A 14,497-nucleotide genomic window follows, 5' to 3' on the forward strand; every position below is an offset into this window, starting at 1 on the left:
GGGAGTCTAATTTGACAGCGATTAGTTAGCAGCTAACCTCCCTCTGTTAGTTAGCTTGATCATCGCACTGGAACTAGCTAGCTAAGGCGCCAAATATAGGAGGCGGTTTGATCCCGCTCCGTGCCTGGTCTCCTACCTATAAATAAAGGGGCCGGTGCCTTGGCCATGGTTAGTACGTAGGCGACTTCCTTTTGACCTTTCTTCTTCTTCCTCGCTAGCTCGCCTATATATACACAACAGGTCGCGCTTTCCTAGCTAGCTTCAGTTCATCACTAACCGTCGTCTCCGGCCGTCCATATACACCTGACACTTCTCGGCCGCCGGCGGCGGGTAGACGGTGTTAGAGATGATGATGATCTTCAAGGATGATGCGGCCGGGGCGGCGGACGAGCTATGCATTGTACGCCTCTATTCAAACCTTGCTCTCTGTTTGATATCCATTTCTTTACGCAAGGAATCGAAGCTGTTTGATCACTTTCTGTGTTGCGCATAGGCATGATCCTGTCTGTGTTGCTTCCTGATTCCTTCAGTTTTGTCCTGGTTCCTTCAGTTTTGTCATTTGCATCATCTAGTGTGGAAACCTTAACAAATGATGTAGGAGCAGTACACCGAATTGATCTATGCAATTCTTGTTTGGCTTTTAAATTTTATTTCAGTTTTTGAAAATTCCGATGTTTGTTTGGGTCTGCTTATCCTGACGAAAACGAAGCAAACATACCTTGAGAACTGAGAGATACCATTCACTTGCTTGAGATTCTGCATCCTAGATTGGAAACATCCTACAGCTCTAGACATAATTTGCCATCTTTATCTTCACCAGTAGAGCCTTTTTCGAATGTCACAGCAGTTCAAGCAATAGATGTACATGTACAGTCGATGATATGTCACACTCCAAATTACGCTCCACCTCAAGACAGGACGTCCACATCATATCTTGCACTTTGTTCACCAGTACATACCTCTCGTTGGTCCGTGCATGACACAACCAACGGAATAGAATACTTCCAGATCATCCAATATATAATTATTGTATAATATGCACATATAATAAAATGATGATGACATTCACCAATCATATATACAGAAGTATATAGTGTATATGTACAAGTCTCGGCCATCTTTGGCAAGCATAGTTTTGCATGACAAGGATGCATGAATCATACGGTCAAATGACTAAAATCAGACAACCACCATGCAAAGTTCATCAATTGTCGACATATAACCAATACTATCCCAGCCGTTTTTCCAGAAATAAGACACCCCGCACAAGAATAGCATCTGTAGCACAGAAATCTCCGGAGTCTGACCTGCATGGACACCACCTTATAAAAGGTCATCTCCGCATCTGCATGGGTAAACAGACTTCTGTCTTCTCTTCTCATAACCCATCTCCCTCACCTTCGCGCGATCCCAAGCTTTCACGGGCCCGGCCAGAATCATTTCGCTAATCAAGGACCAAGAACACCTTGGAGAAACTGTGCGCAGCAAGCCGAGGTGCAAAGCAATCCGATCATCGCTGTTGAGGACGGATCATGCTGCCCGACGACGATTGCATTACCGTAATTAATTCTGCAACACAATACATTGCTTGATTTTTCTTTTGTGCAGCAAGAATGCTCCGAGTCAAAATGTTCTTGTCTTTGATTCTTCAGAAAATGTTTCATGCTGTCATCTTCCTGGTATGTTGTTGACACTTGCTCTTTGGATTGTAACTGAGATGGCGGTGCTTCATAGGCCATTTGTGCCTACCTGCAGATACCATGCAATAATCATTAGGTCTGTGTCATGCTAAAGCACGACCGATGAAGAATAAAAACATTCAAGCAACAAATATAGATGGAAATTTCTCAACTCTTGGACCTGTAGAAGTACCAGATAACAGATGCCCAAATTTGATTCCTTTTGCTTCTTGATCTCCCTTCTTCTTTTTTAGGATACTATTTCTTCTTGATCTAGAGTTGTCGACAAATTTTTGCATCCATACCTTTTAGTTGCCTTTGCTTACAATATTCCTTGATGATTTCTCTCCAAACAGAACAGTAACTATATCCAAAGAGGGTAGATAGGCATATATGATGCGATTCTTGATCCTATCTTTTTTTTTGTAATACTGTTTTATTAGTTAACTATGTAAAAAAAACATTTCTTGCGTAGCGACCGGTATGATTGTCAATTGTAGTATACACTACTGATACAGGCTGATGCTTCTGCAAAGTTCAACAGAAGTTGTGTGATAAATATACTTACATGTTCTTTTCCCTCTGAAATTTGCAGGAGGGCATCTCAAGCCCCATAGCTGCTCACATACTTGACTTCTGTGACGACGGCCTGGATGATAATCTCTTTGCTGCAGTTGCCTCAACCTCCGATCCATTTGGAGCCTCCTCTGAGGATGTTTCGTCCTCCTCCACTGCCACCCCTCCTCTCTGCAGCTACAGCGATGACATCACAACTGCTGCCGCAACGACCTTCTCCCCATTACCCTGCTTTGACTCCACTCTGTCAGCCCTACTTGAGGAAGAGCAAAACCCTGACCCTGATACTGAGCTCGTTCCCCCAATCAATGAGACACTTGTAGCACCAGGATGCTATCAAGCTACGACCGGAGAGGCCAGTGTAGAGCAATTCAGCCATATACAGCTTCCCGAGAGTATAGCTGAACCCTTGCCAGCAATGCAAATGGGCATGACTGCACCTATGTTAGGGTTCAATGAAGACTGTTTCACGGCTGCACTAGCTGCAGGTTACATGAGCCTGGATGGTGCCCTATATCAGCAAACAGGAACAATGATCCCGAGTTGCAATGCGGAGGCATCACAAGTAGGATTCTTCAATGGTAGCAGTGCTAATAACAACGGTATGGTGGTGCTGGATATGAATGAGATTGGTGAGTACCAGAGGATGATGGAAGGAGAAGGACTGACCAGAACATATGCCGGCACAGATTCCATGCATGGAACATATAATAACACTTTGGAGTTGCAGGTAATACCGGGAGCCTAACAATTAACTAATTGAACTGCTTAACCACAGTAGTACTAAATAAGCAAATATACTTCCATGCAACCCTCGTATATATAAGCGCTTAAGTCAAGAATTAGATTACAAAATGATACTCCCTCCATCGATAAAAGGAGAGTACACTACAGAGTGTCTAGATACATCTAAATGTAGACAAACTTGCAACATCCATTTGTGGACAAAGGTAGCATTTGAAATCTCTTCGGCCTCTAACCCAATAATTTAATTAAACAGATGGAAGAAAACAACCAGCACCTGGTAAACGGATGCAACAGAAGCCCACCAACATTACCTCCAACTGAAGTTTCAGGCTTAGAAGATTCCACATTCAAAGTTGTGCGTTTATCAGCTGAACAGAGAAAGGAGAAGATCGACAGGTACATAAAGAAAAGGAACGAGAGGAATTTCAACAAAAAGATAAAGGTAATACAAAGCATTCTGGACAAAGCACTACTTCCATAGGCATCTTACCAATTCAATTCTAATGACACACAACAAAATGCAGTATGCTTGCAGAAAAACTTTAGCAGATAGCAGGCCTCGTGTCCGTGGAAGGTTTGCAAAGAACGAGGAACTTTGTGAAGCAACAAGATCAAGCTATCAAAACCACGAACAGTATGAGCAGAGTGTAAGTTTTCCAGTTTATTACAGTCCAATCAGGAACACCCCAATTTAGGTGAAAACAGCTTCAGCCAATAAATGTTAAGGGAAACGATACTACATGATCGAACAATGCATAAAATTAAAATATGATCATATACTCGTCTAGTCATATTTTACATTACTTCAGTGCAGAACCCTTTGTCTGTTGATTAGCTAGTCTTAGGGACAAGATGAGATTCATTAAAAAAAATGTATCATAATTCTATGTATAAGAACCATGTAGTTTCCTAAATCAAGTTATCTGCTTGCATTTTTCAGGGGGGTGCAGATGAAGAAGACATACTTGATTCATCCGATATTCTGGCTCATTTGAGTGGGATAAACTCCTACAGCTACAAGTATAATAACTGTACAATTGAATCATGGATATGATTACCACAACCGCACAAACAAAAGTCCGTGTTTTGTTTTCAGTTGTGAACCATAGTCCACAGTTTTCCTTTCCCTTGATCCCAGTAAAATAAGACTACAGCTTTAGAAGTTCTGTCACGGAAGAAATGCTTTTAGTTCAAGTTATAAAGGACTTGGTGTTGTATCAATCTATTCTCACTTTTTGCAATTCTTACCAGTGAACGTGATAGTTAGAGTCTCCAGAACAGTGGTTTGTGAATGGAACTGTGTCCTCGTCATAATCAAGAGTTACCCAAATTATTCATCATACTAAGGTCTTCCCAATTGGTCTACATAAAGTATATGCGGGCCATAAAGATGAGTAAAGCAATTTTGCAAATAGACAGCATATTATCTTAAAGCTGAATGGTAAATGAAAATCTACAAAATGAGAATTACACTCCAGTACTAACTACTAAGAGGTTTCTAACATTTGGCCCAGCGTTAAGAAGATTCACAAATTAGAATCCACTAGACCAGTACTACCTCCGTCCCATGATATAAGATGCTATTACAACCAATGTGCTCCTATATTGGTTGTAATAACATCTTATATTATGGGACAGAGGGAGTACCAAACATCAGTAATATAAATGAGAATAGCAGGTCACAAACTTCTGGTATTTCAACTGGTGTAATCATATATGTATAGTTATAAACGGAGATATGTTACTGGAGGTAGGCAAGAGCAAGACATTTCAGGAGTTTGCATAAGGTCAACCAGACCACAATGCAACAAGATTATGTTGCTCACAATTGGTACATCACAGACCATTTGCATGCCGAATGTGGGTGCCGAAGCAACGTAACTGCTGGATAGCAGAAATGCAGGACACACACAGTACTTTTTGATTCGCCTGATTAATAAGTAAAAAATAAAAATTGGTGTAGAACCATACAGTTTTTAATTACTAGGCAAAATGGCCAACTCCATTCTAACCACCAAGAGCACTGCACAAAATGAGAAAAATACCAGACGGCGGAAAAATTATCTATGAACGTTGGAAACATACACAAATGTATAACTCCCCAGGAATTTCAATTGCGCTTATATCCATCACTGTAGGACTTGGGTTCAAGCTTTCCCCGAGCGAGAGGAATGAAGTCGGATAAGAACAACCTCTAGTGAAGGCTTTCGCCAGTTCTCAACTTCTTTTCTTACCAACACAAGGGTCAACGCCTTCATCCTAGACCCCCGTTATACATGGCATATTGCACAGTCCCAAACTAAAAGTAGATTGGTAAACACACTGGGTATTGCAGTTATGATTACAGAAACATGTCCTAGCTAGAGAACAGTGCTAACTGATCTCAAGGGTGACATAAAGAACACACAACAATGTGCATTATTTATGCACGGTTTTAACTATTTGCCATACATAAGTATGAACGTGTATCTAAAAGAGAGCCTGAATCAGTGGATCAATTCGCCAAGCCAAACTTTGACTTCCAACAGAATGTATATGGTAAACAATGAATGTGTGCTGAAAAATCCTAGCCAATCCGAAGTTCCAAACATAAGAGTTTCATTTGGTTGGTTTCTACAGATGTTAAACGGGAAAACCCTAATGCAAAATGTTTAATAGTTCTTCCATTCCGACAGAAAGTTCCAGACTGAAGAATAAAGAAATCGGATACCTAAAGCTGAATTGAAGTACCATCAGCATCAAATAAATTGGAATACGGAATCTGGTAGCATTGGTGTGCATTAGAGTTGTCTACATGCACAAAACTGCAATCAACACCAAATTCCCAAACAGGGTCTGACTAAACCTGAAAACCCATGAAGTCTTGCAGCTAATTGGAATCCAGAGTAGATGGAGACAAGGAGTAAGACTCTGATGCACACCAGTTTTATTTACTTTTGGTTGATGAGAGGGTGCTACATGTGCGTTGTCCCACTGATGAGTTTCTTGCAGTGGAACCCAGATACTGCTTACAATTCCTTGCACCAACAAACTCTACTGACATACTACATGAGCTAGAGGGCAAAACTGAAAAGCGTGGCTACATACATACAACAGGTGTGTGTGCGTGCTACAGTAGTAGATTGCTAGTAACTCACTAGTTTTGCCATGCCAGGCAGGGGCACCGCGAGGCAGAGCAACTGGGAGGGCTCCTCGTCCTGTGGGTAGTCGTCGTCGAGCCAGCAGTCCTCGTCGTGGATGTCTATAGTTCCAGGATCGAAGAGCAGGACCTGGTGTTGATGAGTTGATGATGATGATGATGGTGTAGAGCTGCAGAGTAGGACGAGGCTACCGGGCGGCCTAAGGAGGCGCACGCATCGGCCGTGGGCGGGCCAGAGGCTGGCGTCGAGCCAGACGGCGATCTCGGACGCGATGACGGCGACCTTGACGACGACCCCGAGCGCGTCGACCCCGTTGCGGAAGCCCTTGTGGACCTGGAGGCCGAGGAAGCCCTCGACGACCTTGGCGGAGTTCTTGGAGAGCTTGTAGCCGGACTTGAGGACCGCGAGCGCGGCGAAGGCGGTGGGGGAGGAGGAGGCGAGCGGCGCGGCGGCGGCGAGGCGGAGGAGGGAGGCGGCGGCGAAGGCGGCCTTGACGCGCTTGGAGGAGGGGAGGCGCGGGAGGCGCGCGGCCGGGTCGAGCGCGCGCGCCGCCTTGTAGGACTTGGAGGCGGCCTTGGAGGCGGCGAGGAGGGCGGCGAGCGGGGAGGAGGCCGCGGCGAGGAGGCGCGGGGTTCTGAGGGCCGCCGCGGCGGCGGAGGTGGTGGCGGCGAGCGGCTTGAGCGCGCGGGAGCGGGAGAGGAGGAGGAGCAGGCGGATGCTGAGCGCTACGCCGACGGCCGCCGAGGTGGCCGCGAGGGGGAGGTGCGGGGGAGACATGGGGCCGGGGCGGCACAGGCCATAGGAGAGCGGTGGGCGGGCGTGGAAGACGACGGACGGAAGCCGGCCGCCCGTGAGGGATTGGGGGAAAAGGCGGTGGCGGTGGGACACGGGGAGGAGCGACGTGGACGCCGCCGCCATCGCCCGTTCGCCGTCCGGTCGGGTCGAGTCGATTCTTGGATCCGGTCCGGCCGATGCTGATTCCGAGTAGCCCAGCGGGATATGCAGGTACGCTGAGGTGCTGATTCCCCCTAACTCGTGGGATATGCTTTTTTTTATTTATTTAAGGCTCCACGAGCTCGACTTTAAATTAAGGCGCGCGCTGGCCGTCGGTCGGCCGATCCGCGCGCGGGGATCGGTCGTACCAGGGCCGTCCGATCGTAATCCGGCGTCCAGAATTAGCAGCATTTCGATTTTTGCATTTTGCTCCCTGGTTTTTGGAAAATCAACCCGCGGTCCTAAGCCTATCAGTTTAAACCGAACACGTGTTTCTCTTTGCCCCCAAACTTTCAGATATTTACAACAAAACCCGTTGTTTAGTATAGCAACAAAAACCCGCCGCTTTGTGTACAAAAAATAAAAAGTATTACAACAAAATTTTCACAGTAAATCTTCACATATATGTACAACAAATTATCAATATATTTACAATAATAATTAACAACAAAAACAATATTTTTATTTTGGTGTTTACAATAATAGTCAGTTTCCATGCAATAATATCTTTACAACAAATCGGAAACATACTTACAACAATAATTAATAACAAAAACCAACATCATTTTATTTGGATGTTTACAAATAAAAGTCTGCTTTCATTCCAGAAATATCTTTAGAACAAACCAGTAAAATATTTACAACAATAATTAGCAACACAGGTCACAAATAATTTGGATGTTTACAACAAAAGTCGCAAACATCATCCACAAAAACCACAGACTATTTACAACTAAAATATATATTTTTGCAAATAATTCAAAAGTTGTTAAGAAATAATTTAATTTGCTACAACTTGAATTACAACAAAAATCATCGTCTATTTTTACAAAAGTTAGAAACAAATACAACAAAAATTCATATGTTTGCAAACAATCAAAAGTGGTCAATCAAAATAATTAATTTGTTATAGATTGAATTACAATAAAAGTCGGCATCTATTTTTTACAAAAGTCACAAATAATTACAACAACAAAAATTACTAGGTTATTAGGAACAATGATCAACAACTTAACCAAACCAAAATGTTGATGGTTTACAATAATAGTCAACAACAAATACATTAAAAATGTTGAATATTTACAACAATAGTTTAACAAACGAATTTCAACACAACAATTACAACATTAGCAATTTCTCCTCCAGAATCGATTGTAACAATTTTTTAGTAGTTTACCACAAAATTAAACAAAAATATTTACAAAAGAATATTGGCTCTTTACAACAATTGTCAAAGTTTTGCTACAAAAAAAACCACATGCAGGTGTGTTGGGCCATGGTTTTGATGTACCTTGAGTACTGGGCCAGAAACTGTGGGCGAATAGATAATGGGCCATGCAGGCGAATGGGCCAGATTGTGACTTGCGGCCAGCAAGTAGCGCGTGGCTCGGGACGACCGATCGCTCCCCCAGATCGGTCGCCCGAAAGGAAGCGTTTAAAACCCACAACCGCCAGAGTTTACAAAATGCTGAAAAACAGTTTACAGGCGACGAAAAACAAGCACTAAAAAGAAAAGAAGACATTGAAGCGAAGCTTGATCATCGACGCCATTGTCCCACGCTGCGATCTGACTGAAGAGGAAGCGAGGTACTGTAAGCACACCACGGATGACTCATACCATCGTCGAGCAACATAGGAGAAAACACAATGCCAGTCGCTCCACCTCCGAAGAAAACACCCTGTTTTTCTCGCCCCGGATTGGGGGGGCGCCGCACCCGTCAAGAGGGGGATCTGCTCACCCTGAGCATGCCTGGGAAGACGCTGAACACCGCCGCACCGCGACATTGCCGGAGACCGCCACCGCCGCCACAACACCCATCACCGCGCCGCGACCCAAACTGCCAGAAAAGAACACACCGAAGCTATGGGAAAGATTATGCCAGTGCCCATGGTTGGTACCTAGCTCAACCACCGGAGCACTGCGGCTACCGGAGAGGGGACCCTTCCCCTCTCACTCACCAAGGCAGAGATCACCGGGGAGAGCAAAATGCCACGCCAACACTAGCCCTACAAAACAGAAGACGCCCGCTCCCAGCAGCCAAACCACCGTCGAAGAAACAACCACTGACCTAGACATCCCAAGGCGGCGCCTTCAGGAAGGGGACGACGCCGGAGCGCCGTCGCGGCCCAAGCCGAGGCTTCAGGAAGGCGCACGGCAACCAGCATCTGCAGACGGAGCCCGCCGGCAGGCCCACCCCGCCCTCACCCAACACGAGGCCGCCGCCTCAAAACCCAGAGCCCCACCGAGGCCACTGTCACGTCTCAAACGTATCTATAATTTCTTATGTTCCATGCTATTTTTATTACAATACTTGAGTGTTTTACACATACTTTACAGCGTTATTTTACATTTTCCGGCACTAACCTATTAACAAGATGCCGAAGTGGCGCTTGCTCGTTTTTCCGCTGTTTTTGGTTTCGTAAATCCTAGTAAGGAAATATTCTCGGAATTGGACGAAATCAACGCCCAGGGTCCTATTTTTGCACGAAGCTTCCAGAAGACCGAAGAGGAGACGAAGTGGGGACACGAGGTGGGGACACACCAAGGCGGCGCGGCCCAAGCCCTGGCCGCGCCGGCCTAGTGTGTGGCCCCCTCGTGTCGCCCTTTGACCTACCCTTCCGCCTACTTAAAGCCTCTGTCGCGAAACCCCCTGTACCGAGAGCCACGATACGGAAAACATTACTGAGAGGCCGCCGCCGCCAATCCCATCTCAGGGGATTCAGGAGATCGCCTCCGGCACCCTGCCTGATGCGGGGTGGCCTTCGGACACCTACGCCTCAAGACCAACAAGTGAAGCCCCGACTATCATCGACGCTACACCATGACCAACAACACAAAACCCCGCCATATACGTCAAGGTGAACTCCTTCCTCTCTATGGTCGATCTCAACATCAACTTGAATGGCATGCTACCTCATGCCTATCATCATTGTGTCTATAGGTGCCGACATCGACAAGGACCAAGAGAGAAGGAACTCCCATGGTGCAAGGAAGAAGGAAGAAGAAGAAGAAGGAAGGAAGAGGAAGAAGAGGCGGGAGGAGGAAGGCCAGCCGGTCCCAGGCCCGGTCTGACCGGGCTCCTGACCGGACCGCCCGGTCCCAGGCCCGGTTGACCGGCCTCCTGACCGGCCCGGCCGGTTTCGACCGGATTCTACGCTCGTGCCATCCGGACGCCATCCCGGGCACCCGAAGCCCCGCCCGGTCGGCCGCTCGGTCCAGGATCCGGTTTGGACCGGATGGGCCGGTCCCAGTGCCCGGTCCAACCGGCCCCGTGACCGGATTCGTCGGGTTTGACCCACCAACTTGTACCTTTTCGACCCGTGTCGCCTTGTATGCCTATATAAGACCCCAGCTCGCCCCCATAGCTGGTTAGACAAGATTTAGGCTTAAACATGACTTTGAGCTTTGTCTCCCTAGGGTTTCATCCCCTTTGTATCAAGGCACCCCATGTTGTATGATTGGATCTATGTGAGTGAGATTCTAGTGTAGCCCACTCTCTCTCCCTCACCTACCTCCATCCTCAACACCGATCTCTCACTCCGGGATTCTACCTCGAGTCTCTCCCGGGTTGATTCTATTGGCGTGGTCCATCGAGCCACGAGGGTAAGTATCGATTGTATCGGGTTGGTGTGCGTTGTGTTCTTCGTGTTCTTCGCGTTCTTCGTGTTCTTCCGCCTCTCCCTCTCTTTCCCCCTTTGATTCTTGGGTCATTCGCGAGATCGGGCCACACACGGGGTCTTAGACCTCATCATATGGTATCAGAAGCCTTTGGTTTCCGCGAATTTGACCCCCCACCCACCCAATTTCGTCTCTAAAAATTTTCCCCAAAAATCCCCAAAAAATAGCCCTAATTTGCCTTTGGATGGATCTGCGATTTGGTTGCGTTTTGAGTGGTTTTGGTCCATGGATTTGGTGTTGAGGTGCTTGATCTACTATTTCCCCCACTTTCTAGCCCCCAATTCCATCGTTTCCCTTCGATTTGGTCGATTTTGGTCTTGGTTTGGGGAAGAACAGGAGAGAGAAAGCTCCAAATCGACGAACCCGGTTTCAAACCCGGTCAACCGGCCCCCAGACCGGACCATCCGGCGCAGAACCCGGCCAACCGGCCGCAAACCGGACAGCCGGTCCAGGATCCGGTCCAACCGGGCCCCAGACCGGACACGCCGGCGCCAGCTCCGGTCCGACCGGACCAGCGACCGGGCTCCTCGTCTTCGACCTCAACATCCGGCGATCTCCACCACCACCACCACCACCACCACCACCACCATCGCAGGTATAACTTGCAGTGACCCTTGTAACCCTCTTCCTTTTGCGATCTATCCTATCGAGCATTGCTTGTCTAGTGTTGCGAGACATTGCACGTGGCCCCGCATTGTGAGGTGTGTGTGTCGCGTTGAGTAAGGCACCCAAGCAAACACTCGTGTGGCAAGATAGCAAAAGCGAGCTAACGCTGACATAGTGTGAGAAAAAGCCGCCAAAACACAAAAAGAGTGCAAGTGCACAATAGAGCAAAAGAGTGCGAGTAGCACCATACATACATACAAAAGTGCCATCATACATACATATACACAAAGAGTGTACGTGCCACCATATACAAGAGAGAAAAAAGCTTTTAAGCAAAGAGAGAAGAGAAGAGAGGCCGCGTGTGAATCTTGTTGTCTCTTCGTTTGCAACCAAAGCTTTGCCTCTCCTTGTGTTAGTGTGACACCGAGCAACCTTGCTTTCGGGCTACATACACTTTTCCGCTCGTTCCTTGGTTGCACTAACCCCGCTTATCCCGTGTGTGAGTTCCATATCTTTTCCGTGTTTATAGTGATCATCGCTTTGACATTTGAGTTGTTGGATCTTACCCACCCTTAACAACAAACTTGATTTCGGATTTCATCTTTTGGTTTTCCACCACACTCACCTACCACCATATTTGCTAGCTTTTGCGTGTGTCTTTGTGTGAGTGCCCGATACAATTGTTCTAACTCTCGGTTTGTTGGATCACTCCAATCTTGTCATACCACGGTAAGATTGCGAGGTAGTGTTCTTCCACTAACATACACCATATAGATATTGTCTTGCTAACATGTATAGCGACGAAGAAGATACGGAGGAGTACACGGAGCACTTCGAGGAGGATGCCTCTTCAAGCACCACGGATGTGGAGGAACATGTGGAGCTCTACACCGACTATGGCTCCGCGAGCATCGCCAACATGACCGACATCGAGGAGCTCTACACCGACTATGGCTCCGCGAGCATCGCCAACATGGACGACATGGTGGAGCACCACCTCGAGGACGACATCGACGAGCTCTACATCGACAATGGCTCATCAAGCATGGACGTCATGGTGGAGCAACGCCACGACTACGACATCGACACCATGGCGGAGCCTCACCTCGACCCCACCTTGAACAACGCCGAGGCGCCCACATACCCATACTTGGCCAATGGAGCTACATATGAAGATCGAGGACCTCCACGATGGCATCATCATGTGGATCATCAAGAGCGTCCCCAACATATTCGGCATCGACACACTTCTCCGAGCTACACAAGGCGCCACCATGAGAGTGCTTATGCACAAGATCAAGGACATCATGTGGAGCATCAAGAGCGTCCCCAACATGATCGCCATCGACACGCTTCTCCAAGCTCCTCTAGGCGCCGCAAGCAACATGCCAAGTCGCATGAGCCATCATCTAGGCAAGGCAAGGACCGTCATCGACTCACACCATCTCATGATCGTCGTCGACCACCACCACTTCATGGTCTCCATCGACACACGTCACCACATGATCTTCGACGCCACAAGCCACCTCATGATCGCCATCGACAAACATTTTCCACGGATCTTCGACGACACCCATTAAGACATGGTGATGAGGCAAGAAGACGAGAGCCTCGACATGAAGCCCTTCCTCACAAGGCGACTTCTACCTCTTGCGCCACCACCACAATGGCCCCTACCTCGTCATACGCCTATGGACTCCGATGCTACAAGTGCAAGCAACAAGGCCACCCTCCACGGGAATGTCCCAATCTCCTATGTGAGGTGTGCAAGGCCAAGGGTCACGTGGCATGGCAATGCACAACGCCAAGCGCCAAGAAGCTCTACTTCGACGAGCTCAATGCACAAGTCTCCAAGATGCCACCGCTTGAGGACGACTTAGGAGGCGATGGAGTTGAGCATGGTGAGCATGGGATTCTCCCTTCACCTACGGAGGCGCATGGAGTTGAGATGGTTGAGCATGGGAAGTTCCCTTCAACCAAGGAGACGCATGGAGATGAGCAAGTCGAACCTACTCCTCTATGCTTGATTGATGAGTTGGTACCAATCCCATGTGAGCATGAGAGCCACTTAGCCCACTTGAGCGAGAGTGATAGTGAGTTGAGTGACTTCCACCCCATATGTGAGTTTGAGTGCTTCCATTTGGAGGACATGAGTGATACACAAAGTGAGTTGAGAGAGGTAGATGATAGGTCCATGGAGGACATCGCATTTGCTAACACATTAACCTCTCCCTCGTTTGTGTCTTCTTATGTTGCACTAGGTTCCACGGAGGACGAGTTCCCGCTCATGGAGAAGATGTACATGGTGCATGAAGACGATGATATCTCACCATGCTTGCTCCAAGATGTCGACCACATGGATCCTCCTACTTCCACAACACCTACATCACATGAGTCGGCCTTCAAAGGTAACAACATAGGTGTTGATGATGCCATGATCCCACTAGTGGACATGATGAGTTATGAGCGCATGCATGATCTTGATGATACATTTGCTATGTCACTTAATTCTTTCATATTCCCATGTGATGCTTTGCTTCCTAACATTGTTGATCATGTGGAGTTGATTGATTGTGATACCATGAACATGCCATGCTATGAAACTTTCATATTTGCTCCGCTTGCTTGCAATGAGGTTGAACATGATGCCATTACCCTCCGCATGCTTTGCCCCACATGTTTGCACTATTCCATGATCCTTGCATCCAAAATTATGAATAATTGCTCTTTCTTATGCTTGGTATGCAAGAATGCTTATTTCATTGTCCATGAGATGGCCCCCATAGCCTTCTCTATTTTTGATGATCATGAGTTACCACATGCCATGAACCCTTCTTGCCATATGCACCATCGCCATGCATTCCATACTATCTTGATTGACACTAATGGTGATGTGCACAAGACATGGAACATCATGATGGATGATGTGTTCCTCTACCATGCACACACGCTTTTTGTTCTCTCCATTGTGTGTATAGGTACCCGACCGATCACTTCCACCGCTACGGAGCATGAGCTCACCAAACGTGCAATTGAGAGCTACCCCAACAAGAACGAGATACATGGGATACACGCCA

General features: G+C 47.1%; 2 protein-coding genes across 2 annotated transcripts; one reads left to right on the forward strand and one right to left on the reverse strand.

Moving 5' to 3' along the window:
* Positions 1 to 1,532: 1,532 nt before the first annotated feature.
* Positions 1,533 to 4,056, forward strand: LOC124694624. Its single transcript, XM_047227589.1, has 6 exons — positions 1,533 to 1,559; positions 1,653 to 1,679; positions 2,275 to 2,985; positions 3,256 to 3,444; positions 3,527 to 3,649; positions 3,943 to 4,056. Exons 1-6 carry the CDS (start codon positions 1,533 to 1,535, stop codon positions 4,054 to 4,056), a joined length of 1,191 nt encoding a protein of 396 aa, XP_047083545.1.
* A 2,050-nt stretch (positions 4,057 to 6,106) lies between these two features.
* Positions 6,107 to 7,060, reverse strand: LOC124694627. Its single transcript, XM_047227591.1, has one exon. The coding sequence runs from the start codon at positions 7,058 to 7,060 to the stop codon at positions 6,128 to 6,130; it is 933 nt and encodes a 310-aa protein (XP_047083547.1). The 3' UTR covers positions 6,107 to 6,127.
* Between the last annotated feature and the right edge of the window lie 7,437 nt (positions 7,061 to 14,497).

The sequence above is a fragment of the Lolium rigidum genome, chromosome 3 (assembly GCF_022539505.1).
Source record: "Lolium rigidum isolate FL_2022 chromosome 3, APGP_CSIRO_Lrig_0.1, whole genome shotgun sequence".
Lineage (NCBI taxonomy): Eukaryota > Viridiplantae > Streptophyta > Magnoliopsida > Poales > Poaceae > Lolium > Lolium rigidum.

Excerpts from the sequence above, each read along its gene's own strand:
- LOC124694624 (XM_047227589.1), top strand. The coding sequence starts at position 1,533 with ATGCTGCCCGACGACGATTGCATTACC. Across the intron at positions 1,560-1,652 it reads CCGACGACGATTGCATTACC|AAAATGTTTCATGCTGTCAT; the intron begins GTAATTAATTCT and ends TTGATTCTTCAG. Across the intron at positions 1,680-2,274 it reads TTCATGCTGTCATCTTCCTG|GAGGGCATCTCAAGCCCCAT; the intron begins GTATGTTGTTGA and ends TGAAATTTGCAG.
- LOC124694627 (XM_047227591.1), bottom strand. The coding sequence starts at position 7,060 with ATGGCGGCGGCGTCCACGTCGCTCCTCCCCGTGTCCCACCGCCACCGC.